The sequence below is a fragment of the Procambarus clarkii genome, chromosome 46 (genome assembly GCF_040958095.1).
Source record: "Procambarus clarkii isolate CNS0578487 chromosome 46, FALCON_Pclarkii_2.0, whole genome shotgun sequence".
In the NCBI taxonomy this organism is placed as follows: domain Eukaryota; kingdom Metazoa; phylum Arthropoda; class Malacostraca; order Decapoda; family Cambaridae; genus Procambarus; species Procambarus clarkii.
The window spans coordinates 22,261,785-22,281,364 of record NC_091195.1 but is presented as its reverse complement, the minus strand read 5'-3'; the positions used below and the strand labels follow the sequence as shown (position 1 = coordinate 22,281,364).

Sequence of the window (19,580 nt, the reverse complement as noted above, 5' to 3'; positions counted from 1 at the left end):
CGAGCTTTGAGACTTCTTAAGCCAAGGTTATTGTTGCCATAAACAACCTCGTTGCATTTTTTGGAGTTTATAAATTGTTTATTAAATGTAAACACAGCCGCCATGATTGAGGATAGTAGTTTAGGTTTTACAAGTGGTTTTGTAAATTATTTTATGCTTCATGAATTCTGGTTGGGATATTACAAGATTCTGATGGCGTCTAACTTCCCTCAGAGGATCCAGGTGTAATTTATCACTCAGATGTACCTACACTCAGACTCACGTGTACCAACACTCAGGTGTACCAACACTCACGTGTACCAACACTCAGGTGTACCAACACTCAGGTGTACCAACACTCACGTGTACCAACACTCAGGTGTACCAACACTCACGTGTACCAACACTCACGTGTACCAACACTCAGGTGTACCAACACTCACGTGTACCAACACTCACGTGTACCAACACTCACGTGTACCAACACTCACGTGTACCAACACTCACGTGTACCTGCCCTCAGATGCACTGTACCACTACGTGGAGGTTAACGCTCGGCTGCCAGAGCGCGTGGTGGTGTACAGAGACGGTGTGGGAGATGGCCAGCTTCACTACGTCAAGGGCGCCGAGATCGCTGCTATCAAGGTGAGGAGAGAGAGAGAGAGAGAGGGAGGGGGGGAAGAACTGCAATATAATTGGTCTCACTGTAACATTGCATACATGTGACCTCCTCCTCCCTTGCTTGCCACCGCCAGGCGTGCTTCAAGGCCAACAACTTCTCCCCGCGCTTCAGCTTCGTAGTGGTGACGAAGAGGATCAACACGAGACTCTTCGCGCAGGGCTCCACCAACGGCAGCCCCATCAACCCACCTCCTGGCACCGTCTGCGACGACGTCATCACTCTACCAGAGAGGTACACAACCATGGCTGTACCGTCAGACCTTAAGCTATGGCGCACACTCTCTTCTCATATCACCAGTCGTACCTATGGCTATAGTGAACATATTAAATGTTATAATCAATGGCAAATTATAAGTTTTGTTCCGTCCTGTTCTCACATTAGGTGAGTTACCCCTTCACGACCCTGTTCTTATATTAGGTGAGTTACCCCCTTCACGGCCCTGTTCTCATATTAGGTGAGTTACCCTTTCACTTGAGCTCTTATCAGTTTTCTATTCACTCTTTGTTAATCATTCTCAGTTCCTTGAGTAATGTGTGTTGACGTACCTCAAGGATTAATGTCTTAGAACTTTTCTGACGTCTCATCCTTCTGCTTCTGACACTGTGGCGTGAGGAGTAACAACAACACTGTCCTTGCTGCGGTCTTGACACATAAACACAGCTTGGTGTGGCCCGCAGGTACGACTTCTACCTAGTGAGCCAGCGGGTGCTGCAGGGGACCGTCACCCCGACCTCCTACAACATCATCGACGACGTCAACTCCAACCTGGACGCCGACAGACATCAGCGACTGGCCTACAAGCTCACCTACCTCTACTACAACTGGATGGTGAGTGCTGCAGGGTGGGCTTCAGTGCTACAGGGGGAAGCTACAGTGCTACAGGGGGGGCTACAGTGCTACGAGGGGGCTACAGTGCTGCAGGGTGGGCTTCAGTGCTACAGGGGGGAGCTACAGCGCTACAGGGAGGGCTACAGTGCTACGAGGGGGCTACAGTGCTGCAGAGTGGGCTTCAGTGCTACAGGGGGGAGCTACAGTGCTACAGGGGGGGCTACAGTGCTACGAGGGGGCTACAGTGCTGCAGAGTGGGCTTCAGTGCTACAGGGGGAAGCTACAGTGCTACAGGGGGGGCTACAGTGCTACGAGGGGGCTACAGGGGGGAGGTACAGTGCTACAGAGGGGCTACAGTAACTACAGACTAGCTTGAGAGAGGCTATCCAGCGGCATGACATAGGCAATAGCAGCTTACAAACGGGATGAACGAGTCTATCGCAACTTACACACGGGTTACACACGACTACAATTGGATTGGACACTTAACGGGGCTACAGGAGACTTATATAATAATTCCCTGATATAAAACCCCTAATAATAATATTAGGGGCTTAAAATGATATTATTTTAAATGCAGGGACACCACCCCATCCCCCCACACTGTAGGCACACCCCCTCCCCTACACTGTAGGCACACCCCCTCCCCCACACTGTAGGCACACCCCCTCCCCCACACTGTAGGCACACCCCCTCCCCCACACTGTAGGCACACCCCCTCCCCCACACTGTAGGCACACCCCCTCCCCCACACTGTAGGCACACCCCCTCCCCCACACTGTAGGCACACCCCCTCCCCCACACTGTAGGCACACCCCCTTCCCCACACTGTAGGCACACCCCCCTCCCCCACACTGTAGGCACACCCCCCTCCCCCACACTGTAGGCACACCCCCTCCCCCACACTGTAGGCACACCCCCTCCCCCACACTGTAGGCACACCCCCCTCCCCCACACTGTAGGCACACCCCCCTCCCCCCCACTGTAGGCACACCCCCTCCCCCACACTGTAGGCACACCCTCTCCCCCCCACTGTAGGCACACCCCCTCCCCCACACTGTAGGCACACCCCCTCCCCCACACTGTAGGCACACCCCCTCCCCCACACTGTAGGCACACCCCCTTCCCCACACTGTAGGCACACCCCCCTCCCCCACACTGTAGGCACACCCCCCTCCCCCACACTGTAGGCACACCCCCTCCCTTTGAGATTATTCCCCGTGGTATATAATGTTGATGTTATTTATTGGCGATAGCGATGACACTAACGCCAGATGTGGTGAAGGGTTAAATGTACTACTGGAGATGGTGATGACACTAACGCCAGATGTGGTGAAGGGTTAAATGTATTACTGGAGATGGTGATGACACTAACGCCAGATGTGGTGAAGGGTTAAATGCACTACTGGAGATGGTGATGACACTAACGCCAGATGTGGTGAAGAGTTAAATGTACTACTGGAGATGGTGATGACACTAATGTCAGATATACAAGTGACCTCAGTCATAAAGGACTGCACTAGCAACAAATAAATGCTGTAATGACAGGTTATTACTTTAAGACTGCACAGGGAAGCATAGAGTCGATGCCGGAGCCCAAATCCTTGGCACGCCTTACCACTGGGTCGTGTGCTTCCGTAACTGCTGAAGGCAGTTGTCAGAGTAAATACTCGGTTCTCACACCAGTCATTTATAGCTTGATGTGTGTGGCTATGAAATTGGTTCGAATCCAAGTATCCAGAGCAACACCGATAATCACCTTCAAGCGTAATTACAGAGTTAATAATTGGTACAAAGGTCTTAGAAGGTGTGCACTTGTAGTTTCAACAATATCAATGTATTCATAAAACTTAATACTAGCGATATAAGGCATTTACCGTAACGTTTAACGCTACGTTACAGTTCGTCGTGGCGCTGTCAAATCTAGGCAAGCCGGAAGAAACGCGCTTCAGACCCCTCGCGGTGCCAATATTAACTACACTTATACGGGCTCACCATAGCCCGTGCTACTTGGAACTTGCTCCGAATAGCTGAATCTGTAACAACACTTAACACAGTTACACACTTAACACACTTAACACAGTTAACACACTTAACACACTTAACACACTTAACACACTTAACACAGTTAACACACTTAACACACTTAACACAGTTAACACACTTAACACACTTAACACAGTTAACACACTTAACACACTTAACACAGTTAACACACTTAACACACTTAACACAGTTAACACACTTAACACACTTAACACAGTTAACACACTTAACACACTTAACACACTTAACACACTTAACACAGTTAACACACTTAACACACTTAACACAGTTAACACACTTAACACACTTAACACAGTTAACACTTAACACACTTAACACACTTAACACAGTTAACACACTTAACACACTTAACACAGTTAACACACTTAACACACTTAACACAGTTAACACTTAACACAGTTAACACACTTAACACACTTAACACAGTTAACACACTTAACACACTTAACACAGTTAACACTTAACACAGTTAACACAGTTAACACAGTTAACACACTTAACACACTTAACACAGTTAACACACTTAACACAGTTAACACACTTAACACACTTAACACAGTTAACACTTAACACACTTAACACACTTAACACAGTTAACACAGTTAACACACTTAACACACTTAACACAGTTAACACACTTAACACACTTAACACAGTTAACACACTTAACACACTTAACACAGTTAACACACTTAACACACTTAACACACTTAACACAGTTAACACACTTAACACACTTAACACAGTTAACACACTTAACACACTTAACACACTTAACACAGTTAACACACTTAACACACTTAACACAGTTAACACACTTAACACACTTAACACAGTTAACACTTAACACACTTAACACAGTTAACACTTAACACAGTTAACACAGTTAACACACTTAACACACTTAACACAGTTAACACACTTAACACACTTAACACAGTTAACACTTAACACACTTAACACAGTTAACACTTAACACAGTGGGCGACCACTCAGACGGAAGTAGCAGCTCGTCACGACTGCGACAATAACAATAACAACACACAACAACAGACAGACCTGTCACTGAGACAGGTCACTGTCACTGTCACTGAGACAGGTCACTGTCACTGTCACTATCACTGAGACAGGTCACTGTCACTATCACTGAGACAGGTCACTGTCACTATCACTGAGACAGGTCACTGTCACTGTCACTGAGACAGGTCACTGTCACTATCACTGAGACAGGTCACTGTCACTGTCACTGAGACAGGTCACTGTCACTGTCACTGAGACAGGTCACTGTCACTGTCACTGAGACAGGTCACTGTCACTGAGACAGGTCACTGTCACTGTCACTGAGACAGGTCACTGTCACTGAGACAGGTCACTGTCACTGAGACAGGTCACTGTCACTGTCACTGAGACAGGTCACTGTCACTGTCACTATCACTGAGACAGGTCACTGTCACTATCACTGAGACAGGTCACTGTCACTATCACTGAGACAGGTCACTGTCACTGTCACTGAGACAGGTCACTGTCACTATCACTGAGACAGGTCACTGTCACTGTCACTGAGACAGGTCACTGTCACTATCACTGAGACAGGTCACTGTCACTGTCACTGAGACAGGTCACTGTCACTGTCACTGAGACAGGTCACTGTCACTGTCACTGAGACAGGTCACTGTCACTGAGACAGGTCACTGTCACTGTCACTGAGACAGGTCACTGTCACTGAGACAGGTCACTGTCACTGAGACAGGTCACTGTCACTGTCACTGAGACAGGTCACTGTCACTGAGACAGGTCACTGTCACTGTCACTGAGACAGGTCACTGTCACTTAGACAGGTCACTGTCACTGAGACAGGTCACTGTCACTGAGACAGGTCACTGTCACTGAGACAGGTCACTGTCACTGTCACTGAGACAGGTCACTGTCACTGAGACAGGTCACTGTCACTGAGACAGGTCACTGTCACTGAGACAGGTCACTGTCACTGTCACTGAGACAGGTCACTGTCACTGAGACAGGTCACTGTCACTGAGACAGGTCACTGTCACTGAGACAGGTCACTGTCACTGTCACTGAGACAGGTCACTGTCACTGTCACTGAGACAGGTCACTGTCACTGAGACAGGTCACTGTCACTGTCACTGAGACAGGTCACTGTCACTGTCACTGAGACAGGTCACTGTCACTGAGACAGGTCACTGTCACTGTCACTGAGACAGGTCACTGTCACTTAGACAGGTCACTGTCACTGAGACAGGTCACTGTCACTGAGACAGGTCACTGTCACTGAGACAGGTCACTGTCACTGTCACTGAGACAGGTCACTGTCACTGAGACAGGTCACTGTCACTGAGACAGGTCACTGTCACTGTCACTGAGACAGGTCACTGTCACTGAGACAGGTCACTGTCACTGAGACAGGTCACTGTCACTGAGACAGGTCACTGTCACTGAGACAGGTCACTGTCACTGTCACTGAGACAGGTCACTGTCACTGTCACTGAGACAGGTCACTGTCACTGAGACAGGTCACTGTCACTGTCACTGAGACAGGTCACTGTCACTGAGACAGGTCACTGTCACTGAGACAGGTCACTGTCACTGTCACTGAGACAGGTCACTGTCACTGAGACAGGTCACTGTCACTGTCACTGAGACAGGTCACTGTCACTTAGACAGGTCACTGTCACTGAGACAGGTCACTGTCACTGAGACAGGTCACTGTCACTGAGACAGGTCACTGTCACTGTCACTGAGACAGGTCACTGTCACTGAGACAGGTCACTGTCACTGAGACAGGTCACTGTCACTGTCACTGAGACAGGTCACTGTCACTGTCACTGAGACAGGTCACTGTCACTGAGACAGGTCACTGTCACTGAGACAGGTCACTGTCACTGAGACAGGTCACTGTCACTGTCACTGAGACAGGTCACTGTCACTGTCACTGAGACAGGTCACTGTCACTGAGACAGGTCACTGTCACTGTCACTGAGACAGGTCACTGTCACTGTCACTGAGACAGGTCACTGTCACTGAGACAGGTCACTGTCACTGTCACTGAGACAGGTCACTGTCACTTAGACAGGTCACTGTCACTGAGACAGGTCACTGTCACTGAGACAGGTCACTGTCACTGAGACAGGTCACTGTCACTGTCACTGAGACAGGTCACTGTCACTGAGACAGGTCACTGTCACTGAGACAGGTCACTGTCACTGTCACTGAGACAGGTCACTGTCACTGAGACAGGTCACTGTCACTGAGACAGGTCACTGTCACTGTCACTGAGACAGGTCACTGTCACTGTCACTGAGACAGGTCCTGTCACTGAGACAGTGTCACTGTCACTGAGACAGGTCACTGTCACTGTCACTGAGACAGGTCACTGTCACTGAGACAGGTCACTGTCACTGAGACAGGTCACTGTCACTGAGACAGGTCACTGTCACTGAGACAGGTCACTGTCACTGAGACAGGTCACTGTCACTGAGACGTAACGGTCACTGTCACTGAGACAGGTCACTGTCACTGAGACAGGTCACTGGTCACTGAGACAGTCACTGTCACTGAGACAGGTCACTGTCACTGTCACTGAGACAGGTCACTGTCACTGAGACAGGTCACTGTCACTGTCACTGAGCACAGGTCACTGTCACTGAGACAGGTCACTGTCACTGAGACAGGGTCACTGTCACTGAGAAGGACAGGTCACTGTCACTGAGACAGGTCACTGTCACTGTCACTGAGACAGGTCACTGTCACTGACACATGGTCACTGTCACTGAGACAGGTCACTGTCACTGAGACAGGTCACTGTCACTGTCACTGAGACAGGTCACTGTCACTGAACAGGTCACGACTGTCACTGAGACAGGTCCTTCACTGTCACTGAGACAGGTCCTGTCACTGAGACAGGTCACCTGTCACTGAGACAGGTCACTGTCCTGAGACAGGTCACTGTCACTGAGACAGGAGTCACTGGTCACTGAGACAGGTCCACTGTCACTGAGACAGGTCACTGTCACTGTCACTGAGACAGGTCACTGTCACTGAGACAGGTCACTGTCACTGAGACAGGTCACTGTCACTGTCACTGAGACAGGTCACTGTCACTGTCACTGAGACAGGTCACTGTCACTGAGACAGGTCACTGTCACTGAGACAGGTCACTGTCACTGAGCACTGAGTACAGGTCACTGTCCACTGAGACAGGTCCTGTCACTGTCGAGACAGGTCACTGTCACTTGTCATCTGAGACAGGTCACTGTCATCTGTCACTGAGACAGGAACTGTCACTGTCACTGAGACAGGTACTGCACTGAAGAAGGTCACTGTCACTGAGACAGGTCACTGTCACTGAGACAGGTCACTGTCACTGAGACAGGTCACTGTCACTGTCACTGGAGACAGGTCACTGTCACTGAGACAGGTCACTGTCACTGAGACAGGTCACTGTCACTGAGACAGGGTCACTGTGCCTGTCACTGAGACAGGTCACTGTCACTGAGACAGGTCACTGTCACTGTCACTGAGACAGGTCACTGTCACTGTCACTGAGACAGGTCACTGTCACTGTCATCTGAGACAGGTCACTGTCACTGAGACAGTCGTCACTGAGACAGGTTGCACTGTCACTGAGACAGGTCACTGTCACTGAGACGGTCACTGTCACTGAGACAGGTCACTGTCACTGTCACTGACAGGTCACTGTCACTGTCACTGAGACAGGTCAACTGTCACTGAGGACAGGTCACTGTCACTGTCACTGAGACAGGTCACTGTCAAGCTGAGACAGGTCACTGTCACTGTCACTGAGACAGGTCACTGTCCACTGAGACAGGTCACTGTCACTGAGACAGGTCACTGTCACTGTCACTGAGACAGGTCACTGTCACTGTCACTGATACAGGTCACTGTTCACTGTCACTGAGACAGGGTCACTGTCACTGAGACAGGTCACTGTCACTGAGACAGGTCCACATGTCACTGAGACAGGTCATCTGTCACTGAGCCAGGTCACTGTCACTAGACAGGTCACTGGGCACTGATACACTGTCACTATCACTGATGACAGGTCACTGTCACGTCACTGAGACAGGTCACTGTCACTCACTGAGACAGGTCCTGTCACTGAGGACAGGTCACTATCCACTGAGACAGGTCACTGTCACTGTCACTGGAGACAGGTCACTGTCACTGAGACAGGTCACTGGCACTGAGACAGGTCACTGTCCTGTCACTGAGACCGGTCCACTGTCACTGTCACTGAAGGACGGTCACTGTCACTGAGACAAGGTTCACTGTCCTGTCACTGATCACTGAGACAGGTCACTGTCACTGAGACAGGTCACTGTCACTGTCCACTGAGGACAGGTCCGTCACTGTCACTGAGACAGGGTCACTGTCACTGAGACAGGTCACTGGGTCACTGTCACTGAGACAGGTCACTGTCCTGTCACTGAGACAGGTCACTGTCCACGAGACAGGTCACTGTCACTGTCACTGAGACAGGTCGACTGTCGACTGAGACAGTCACGGTCACTGTTCACTGAGACAGGGCACTGTCCTGAGACAGTCACTGTCACTGAGACAGGTCACTGTCACTGTACTATCACTGAGACAGGTCACTGTCACTATCACTGAGACAGGTCACTGTCACTGTCACTGAGACAGGGTCACTGTCACTGAGACAGTCACTGTGCACTGAGACAGGTCACTTCACGTCACTGAGACAGGTTCACTGTCACTGTCACTGAGACAGGTCACTGTCACTGTCACTGAGACAGGTCACTGTCACTGTCACTGAGACAGGTCACTGTCACTGTCACTGAGACAGGTCACTGTCACTGAGACAGGTCACTGTCACTGTCACTGAGACAGGTCACTGTCACTGAGACAGGTCACTGTCACTGAGACAGGTCACTGTCACTGTCACTGAGACAGGTCACTGTCACTGAGACAGGTCACTGTCACTGTCACTGAGACAGGTCACTGTCACTGAGACAGGTCACTGTCACTGTCACTGAGACAGGTCACTGTCACTGAGACAGGTCACTGTCACTGAGACAGGTCACTGTCACTGTCACTGAGACAGGTCACTGTCACTGTCACTGAGACAGGTCACTGTCACTGAGACAGGTCACTGTCACTGTCACTGAGACAGGTCACTGTCACTGTCACTGAGACAGGTCACTGTCACTGTCACTGAGACAGGTCACTGTCACTGTCACTGAGACAGGTCACTGTCACTGTCACTGAGACAGGTCACTGTCACTGTCACTGAGACAGGTCACTGTCACTATCACTGAGACAGGTCACTGTCACTGTCACTGAGACAGGTCACTGTCACTGAGACAGGTCACTGTCACTATCACTGAGACAGGTCACTGTCACTATCACTGAGACAGGTCACTGTCACTATCACTGAGACAGGTCACTGTCACTGTCACTGAGACAGGTCACTGTCACTGAGACAGGTCACTGTCACTGAGACAGGTCACTGTCACTGAGACAGGTCACTGTCACTATCACTGAGACAGGTCACTGTCACTATCACTGAGACAGGTCACTGTCACTGTCACTGAGACAGGTCACTGTCACTGAGACAGGTCACTGTCACTGAGACAGGTCACTGTCACTGTCACTGAGACAGGTCACTGTCACTGTCACTGAGACAGGTCACTGTCACTGTCACTGAGACAGGTCACTGTCACTATCACTGAGACAGGTCACTGTCACTGTCACTGAGACAGGTCACTGTCACTGTCACTGAGACAGGTCACTGTCACTGAGACAGGTCACTGTCACTATCACTGAGACAGGTCACTGTCACTATCACTGAGACAGGTCACTGTCACTGTCACTGAGACAGGTCACTGTCACTGTCACTGAGACAGGTCACTGTCACTATCACTGAGACAGGTCACTGTCACTGTCACTGAGACAGGTCACTGTCACTGAGACAGGTCACTGTCACTGAGACAGGTCACTGTCACTGAGACAGGTCACTGTCACTGTCACTGAGACAGGTCACTGTCACTGAGACAGGTCACTGTCACTATCACTGAGACAGGTCACTGTCACTATCACTGAGACAGGTCACTGTCACTGTCACTGAGACAGGTCACTGTCACTGTCACTGAGACAGGTCACTGTCACTGTCACTGAGACAGGTCACTGTCACTGAGACAGGTCACTGTCACTGAGACAGGTCACTGTCACTGTCACTGAGACAGGTCACTGTCACTGTCACTGAGACAGGTCACTGTCACTGTCACTGAGACAGGTCACTGTCACTGTCACTGAGACAGGTCACTGTCACTGAGACAGGTCACTGTCACTGTCACTGAGACAGGTCACTGTCACTGAGACAGGTCACTGTCACTATCACTGAGACAGGTCACTGTCACTATCACTGAGACAGGTCACTGTCACTATCACTGAGACAGGTCACTGTCACTATCACTGTGACAGGTCACTGTCACTATCACTGTGACAGGTCACTGTCACTATCACTGTGACAGGTCACTGTCACTGTCACTGAGACAGGTCACTGTCACTATCACTGAGACAGGTCACTGTCACTATCACTGTGACAGGTCACTGTCACTATCACTGAGACAGGTCACTGTCACTATCACTGAGACAGGTCACTGTCACTGTCACTGTGACAGGTCACTGTCACTATCACTGAGACAGGTCACTGTCACTGTCACTGAGACAGGTCACTGTCACTGAGACAGGTCACTGTCACTATCACTGAGACAGGTCACTGTCACTGTCACTGAGACAGGTCACTGTCACTGTCACTGAGACAGGTCACTGTCACTGTCACTGAGACAGGTCACTGTCACTGTCACTGTCACTGAGACAGGTCACTGTCACTGTCACTGAGACAGGTCACTGTCACTGTCACTGAGACAGGTCACTGTCACTGTCACTGTCACTGAGACAGGTCACTGTCACTGTCACTGAGACAGGTCACTGTCACTGTCACAGAGACAGGTCACTGTCACTGTCACTGAGACAGGTCACTGTCACTGTCACTGAGACAGGTCACTGTCACTATCACTGAGACAGGTCACTGTCACTATCACTGTCAGTCTTCCGTACAACACTTAATTAACAGTCTCCGTGGTGTATTGGTAAGACACTCGCCTGGCGTTCCGCGAGCGCTATGTCATGGCTTCGTATCCTGGCCGGGGAGGATTTACTGGGCGCAATTCCTTAACTGTAGCCTCTGTTTAACGCAACAGTAAAATGTGTACTTGGATGAAAAAACGATTCTTCGCGGCAGGGGATCGTATTCCAGGGACCATAGGATTAAGGACTTGCCCGAAACGCTACGCGTACTAGTGGCTGTACAAGAATGTAACAACTCTTGTATATATCTCAAAAAAAAAAAAAAAAATTACATTAAGACTCGTCTCTGAAGACGGCAGTCAAACACTCAATTACGTTAATACACAAAGACAGACCGATGACACTTGATCTAATCAATTACATTACATATGTACGTCTGATACCATACTACTTGTGAAGGAGGAAATGTATATGTTTACCTCTCAGAATGTTTGGTAATATGTTTATTGTTTGTGATGTGTGTATATGTATATATTAACACGTTGTACTGAACGGGGTGAGAATAGCTTGAGCTACCTCATCCCTTTGTGTGTATTTTACCTCAATAAACTTATTTCAATTTCAATTTCAATTACGTTACTTAGTAAATCCAATTACGGTAATCTGTCTCCAGGACAGTCGCATCAGACAAGGTAAACTACAGGTAAACTACGGTAATTACACTCTGTCAACACAGACAGTCAAGCAATCAAAACAACTCAATGAAGTCAAACAAGAACTTATCGGTAATTAGCAATCCCTGAGTAACCGCTCAAGTTCCTGTCAAACTTGACAGATCAACCTAACTCACGAAGAATTACGTTAGTGCTAGACGATCACTGAGGCCGCTTGACAGCCACTGATTAGCCAACACGATTGCTAATCTCCTCGCATTAAATATGACGGCAATTAGTTACAATAACTCGATAACACTGACTTCACAATAATGAACACAAAGTCACAACAACACCGGGTCACGTAGACCAACACAAACAGTAAAATCCCGGGTTCGATCCCGGGCGCCGGCGAGAAACAATGGGCAGAGTTTCTTTCACCCTATGCCCCTGTTACCTAGCAGTAAAATAGGTACCTGGGTGTTAGTCAGCTGTCACGGGCTGCTTCCTGGGGGTGGAGGCCTGGTCGAGGACCGGGCCGCGGGGATACTAAAGCCCCGAAATCATCTCAAGATAACCTCAAGTACACAATACAGTGCTTAAGCTCAGCACTGAACAACACAACTCACTGACACTTAAAACTTGACACTTTTATTCATGTCATAAAAGCAATGAATACAATAACAGTTCAATAACACTTACTTTTAATCACTGCATGTCCCCTTTAAGTAAAGAAAGACAACATGGACATGAACAAATCCACAAGGGCCGTGATGAGGATTCGAACCTGCGTCCAAGAGCATCCCAGACGCTGCCTTAATCGACATGGTCAAAAGAGTTGAAAACCAAAGTTCTACTGGACTTACTGGATCCTGCAGCCTCTCCGAGACACAAACCAGGGTTTTACACAACTCCCCCCATGCACTCGAGCTATGTCAATAGGCCGTTCTCCCTCTTCGCCCTTACTTCATTACACACAGATAGACACGGAACATGGACATGGTTAGACACGGAGTGACGTTATAATAATACACACTTAACAATAAAAACACAATTTATAAACACACAGTTACTAAATGTGTAAAATATAGTGTAACATGACAAACACACTAAAGACCAATTACAGTTATCACACAGACTAGCTGTAATAGGCCTTCACCTATCGTGCTTCCTCGGAGAATCGAACTCTTTCCCGTGGCGGGATTATGAAGAACGAACACCGATCGGCTGACTAGGTCTACACAAGGAATTTGACACTTGAGACGAATGATACAGTGAAATGATAGTTTGTGTACTTTGATTATACCGGTAACGCAATAAACACAGTCCACACAATCCCCAGTAATTTGAATATCACGTCTAGGACTCAAACACTTGGAATCGCTTAACTCGATGCCTTTCACACAGTTTACTTAGCGATATGGTGATGGATACCACTGTACTTGGGCGATAAACACTGATCTTAGCTACACTCCTGTTGCTCCTGTGGTGTAACACGTTTGATGGCTGGTATTTCTATCTTGTATCTTCGTTATGTGACATCTACCAGCGCCCAGCGATTACCGGATCCTGCGACGATAACGAAGGGGAGGGGTAGATACACTTAAGCTGGCTGTACTATGATGTAGACAGGCAAATTACCCTGTTCTGGCCGGAACAGAACAAACCACGTCTACACAAGACAGCGCTGGACAAATCCACAAAGGCCATGACGAGGATTCGAACCTGCGTCCGAGAGCATCCCAGACGCTGCCTTAATCGACTGAGCTAACTGAATCCTCGTCACGGCCCCTGTGGATTTGTTCATTTGATGCATCACGCAATTGTGATTTCTGTGTGTAGAGACAGCGCTGGAGTTCAGAATGGTGTCTCTCTCGGCGGGAAATCTTGAGGCCGCACGTCCCCCTCGTTGGTAAAACGGCCAATCAGGTTCGAGCATCGTGTAGGCACAGGTGCCGCGACCAATGGCAGAAAACCTGCCGTGACGTCACTGGCTAGGGACCGTTACCCAAGAACAAGTGCCTGCCTCTCTCTCCCTCCCTCTCGTGTCTCTAGGAGACTTGAGATCAAAATTCAGGCTGATCCTTTAACTATTTATCCAGAAATGCTATAGCAACGATCGTTAGTTTTCTGGACAGCTGAAGGTGTCTGCTATCCAAACACACCTAATTTTGATTTTCTATCTGCTATATTAAAGAAGATAGTACTTTGTGCACACTTGTGCACAGCTTTATCAAGTCTAACATACACACAGGTTAAACAACATAGAATGTGGGGAACATAAGGTAAGGTTGAAGGGCATGGGGTGCGGAAATGTCACCTACCTATCACTACCTTCGTCCTCTTTACCTTGCTCTCCCTGGCTACTGATATGTGTGTCTCTCTCTCTCCCCTCTCCCCAGGGCCCTGTGAGAGTGCCTGCCCCCTGCCTCTACGCCCACAAGCTGGCCTACGTCACCGGCCAGGCCATACATGACTCCCCCCACCACAACCTCTGTGATAAACTCTGGTACCTCTGAAGACTGTCTTACAAGTCTACCTCTGGTCCACGGCTCTTTGGCCTCGCTCAAGATTACAACATCTTGTAATACATGTCGAATTTCAACTTGTTTTCGGGGAAAACGTCTCATGATGAAGGTCTCTGAACCTTCATCATGGACTCCTGCACGAGTGATGACACCAGGAGCAAGAAACACAGACAAATTTTAATCAGTTTTTATTTTTGTTTGACAAACCTCTTTTGTTCAGGTGGTCAACTGAGAACTGGTGTAAGGACTATCGTGTCTGAGATTCGTAAGTCGGAATTGGATGACAGCCCACACACTTGAAAATAGAGAAGGTGACGACATTTAGGTTCTTCCTTGACCATTATCAGGTGACAACGGTCCGGTCCGCCCTGGACCATTATCATATCGCATAGAGTAAAAGTGATAGATAATGACAATATATGGTTAGAAAGTGAGGTGGAAGATGATAAACATGAACGAAACTGAAGCCCTTCTTCACCTCACTCTTCTCACTGACGTTTCCTCAGTCTCACCAGACATAGTGTGGACTCCTGTTTTCTTATTTTATTTTTTCATGGTAAATATTTGTCTCGAACTTTCGATGTCGCTAAGGGTTCCTCTCTCTCCCCTGTTCTTGCTAATGGGTTCCCCTCTCTCCCCTGTTCTTGCCTATGGGTTCCCCCCTCTCTCCCCTGTTCTTGCTAATGGGTTCCCATCTCTCTCCCCTGTTCTTGCCTATGGGTTCCCCTCTCTCCCCTGTTCTTGCCAATGGGGTCCCCATCTCTCCCCTGTTCTCGTCAATGGGGTTCCCCTCTCTCCCCTGTTCCTGCCAATGGGTTCCCCCTCTCTTCCTTGTTCTTGCCATTGGGTTCCTTCCTTCAAATGACTTTACCTTCTCCAACTTCTTTAGTCTGCCTTTACCAAAACAAAGAAATGACAGGGGCAACATAATCAATAAGACATCTCACAGTATGCCATGTGATTACCATCGGAATGTAAAGTATAAAATATGATTAATAATTGTGTACTGTATAGGTTTGTGAGCCCCTTGAGGGACCTTATATACACGAGGGTAGAAATAGCCTAAGCTACTCTATTCTTTTGAGATGTACTTCCTTTTCTCCATAAACCAACTTGAACGTGAACTAAAGTAAAAACAATTAAATGTCAAAAAGGGGATAACCTCAATAAATTCCTATCCCAATGTGGTTTATCTGACCTGACTAACCCTATGAGTGCCTCATTTTAATTAACTTCCTTGTTACCTAGTGGAGGATAGGTAACCTAGGTCTCATTGATACCTAGCCTCCCTATACTCCATTGCTCCATTGTACTCTGGCTATGCCTGTCCCTGAATTGTAAACTATTGTTTTCAGTGTACCTGAGTGTACCTCAAAGTAATCTACGACATTCTAATGTCATCCATGCCCGAAACGCTTTGCGTAATAGTGGCTTTAGGCATTGTATGTACTAGCCCTAACTATAAATCCATCACTCTTTGTAAAATCTCTTGTATGTATGTACCTTACCTAAATAAACATTTGATTTGATTTGATTTTAGCATTTTATTTTAATTACTAAATTTAATTACATTTAATTAATTACAAATTTTATTTTATTACTAAACCATAGTCAATCTTTATTGACTCCTTATTTTTACTAGTCATATGTATCCTAATTGTCCAATTACATTGATTATTATTTCTTTGTTACTTGGTTTCATTATATTTGTATTTTTTGCTATTGTTATTTTTTTATCTAGCATTTTATTGTTATTGCTCCTAGTTTCATTTCTTACTGAAATTAGTTTAATTTATTATTACACTGCATCATTCATTGAACATTAGTCATTTTACCTTCAAACAGCCAACTTATGCAACCTTGTATACACCCAGCACTAAACCTCTTATCGAGTATCTAAGACTTCACTTTAACGGTCAAAATTGCAGGTTTTCGGAGGTTTGAGCAAAAGCCAAAAAGGGCTTTATAATGTTATTTTATTTTACCTTTCTAACGATAATAATTGTTAGTGATACAGAACGTTTAACAAGTAAATGCCCAAATGTTTACATGATTTAACAATATGAAATTAGTAATAAATATAAATCGTAATTTGAAACAAACGTTGTATAACAGTGGATACAATAAATGAGTCTAGGCTTATAGTGTAAAATTGGAGTTGCCAATTATTGTCTAAAAGGAGGCGTATGTTACCAATTGCTGTCCAAAAGAAGGCGTATATAAGAATAACGTAGGGGCGCAGGCCCAGCTAAGGAAGTATAAATTAGAAGTAAGTGAAGACCAGAAGAGACAAAATAGTAAGATGGGTTGGACGAGGGGGGGTTCCGGCGGAGCCTCCCTCACCCACAGAGCAACTGTCGCGGAAACCCCCACTCTGCAATGAAGAGAGAAACACGGCTCTGACCGGGAAATGGGGGCTTGAAGCAGCCCCACCTGATCTAGATATGTTGGGCTTTGCTCTTTTAGCGACCTACTCCTCGCGCAGACTTTGTAGGTCAGACTGATTAAGAGTGAGGAACTGATGGTGTTGAGATTACGACGTCGGATTGGGAAAGGGATCTGGGAGTTATGATTAGTAAGAATTTAAAACAAAAGGATCAATGCATGAATGTTCATAATAAGGCAAATAGGACACTGGGATTTATTAATCGAAGCGTTAGTAACAAGACACCTGGTGTGTGGTTCTTCAGCTATATCTTGCTCTGGTTAGGCCCCATTTAGATTATGCAGTTCAATTTTGGTCGCTGTACTATAGAATGGATATAAATTCACTTGAACGTGTCCAGTGTAGGGTGACTAAGTTAATTCCCCAAATTAGAAACCTGTCATATGAAGAAAGATTAACAAAGCTTAAATTGCCTTCACTTGAAAGGCGAAGAGTTAAGGGTGACATGATAGAGGTTTACAAGTGGGTGAATGGACATAACAAAGGAGATATTAATAGGGTATTAAAAGTATCGACACAAGACAGACTACGAAACAATGGGTATAAAATGGATAAGTTTAGCTTTAGGAAAGACTTGGGTAAATACTGGTTCAGTAACAGGGTTGTTGATTTGTGGAACCAATCACCGCGTAACGTGGGTGGGGTCCCTCGATTGTCTCAAGCGTAGATTGGACATGTGTATGAGTGGGATTGGGTGATTATAAATAGGAGCTGCCTCGTATGGGCCAATAGGCCTTCTGCAGTTACCTTTGTTCTTATGTTCTTATTGATAAAACTGTGGCTCCAGACAGCAATCCTTATTTAAATCTTTGAATATGTTAGATATTAAGTCACTGCACATCCTCTCAAATATACTTTATGTATTTATAACTCTTAACTGTAATGCCAATTCTGAAGAGATATTTGTCCCCTGCATCCCCTTGCGACTTCGGAGAGGGGTGGGGGAGGGTTTTTATATAACTTCAGGGCACCTGTTCCCCCACCCACTAGGCATGGGGAGAGATAGGTACCCCTAAGCACACATATTCCCCTAACAACACAAACTAAAATATATCAAAATGGTTAGATGGCAATCTCACCCACAAGAGTTAAGATGATAATAATAATGGGTTAGTACTATGGAAAAATCATTTGTATTGTCTTTTTCTTATATAAGACACGGCACACAAAGGGATATCATTAAAAGTATATCTTTTAATACTATCGCACAGTATATCATTAAAAAAGTACTAAAGCTGAGGGCAAAATAACAACCTGCCTAAGCGGCATGTTTGGTGACTTGACAACAGCATATGTGGAAAACAATTCAAAGCCAAAGCTCCTAGCAAGCCCCCAGAGCGGGAGGGTAGTCATGTACGGGAATGGGGGTCCCTCTGGCCGCCGCCATACCCACTCTTGGGCTCCGGCCAGGTCTTCCACCCGCCTGTGAGAAACCATTCGAAGAGGTACTCCAGATGACGACTCTGCCTAGATAGTTAGCTAAAAGCCGTGGTTCGCCTGAACAAGACTATATTAACCCTTATGCACTCGTTGCACGGTGATCCTGGAACTAAGGTGGTCTGCCCCTTGGTATGGACTTTGACTATATTCTGTAGAGGGAATATTTCCATGTTAAGGGTTTCACAGAGTAAATCACAAGGTCGCTCTTAGTGAGTCCCATATCCAGAAGTTCACGCGCACTCTCCTTCCACCATCCCCCTCTCCAATTAAGGCTTATAGAAGAGGCGGATGCTGTGTGCTTATCTGTATATTCCCTCACCTGTTGAAGGATCTCTGGGGTGCCGTATTTGTCATACCTGCTCTGATGTGGACAGGAGAGTGGGAAGTTATCAGCAGAGATTGATTGATTGATGAAGATTAAGCCACCCAAAAGGTGGCACGGGCATGAATAGCCCGTAAGTGGTGGCCCTTTTAAGCCATTACCAGTATCAAGAGCTAATACTGGAGATCTGTGGAGGTGCGAATGCACCCTGCATGACGGAAGATGTCTCCCTTATGAATGTGTTAAGATGAAGATGAAGCAACCCAAAAGGTGGCACGGGCATAAATAGCCTGTAAGTGGTGGCCATTTCTAAGCCATTACCAGTATCAAGAGCTGATACTGGAGATCTGTGGAGGTGCGAATGCACCCTGCATGATGGAAGATGTCTCCCTTGTGAATGTGTTAAGATGAAGATGAAGCCGCCCAAAAGGTGGCACGGGCATGAATAGCTCGTAAGTGGTGGCCCTTTTGAGCCATCACCAGTATCAATAGATGATACTGGAGACCTGTGGAGGTGCGGCTGCACCCAGCGAGACGGGAGATGTCT

At 47.1% G+C, this 19,580-nt stretch overlaps 1 protein-coding gene across 1 annotated transcript in view; it reads left to right on the top strand.

Moving 5' to 3' along the window:
• LOC123770451 (piwi-like protein Siwi) overlaps positions 1-16,359 on the top strand; it is a 54,993-nt gene extending 38,634 nt beyond the window's left edge. The window contains exons 15-18 of the mRNA XM_069301839.1: positions 503-624; positions 735-892; positions 1,339-1,489; positions 14,700-16,359. Coding sequence (XP_069157940.1) covers positions 503-624; positions 735-892; positions 1,339-1,489; positions 14,700-14,816 — 548 coding nt within the window. The 3' untranslated portion in view covers positions 14,817-16,359. The remainder of the gene's footprint in view (positions 1-502; positions 625-734; positions 893-1,338; positions 1,490-14,699) is intronic.
• The last annotated feature ends 3,221 nt before the right edge of the window (positions 16,360-19,580 follow it).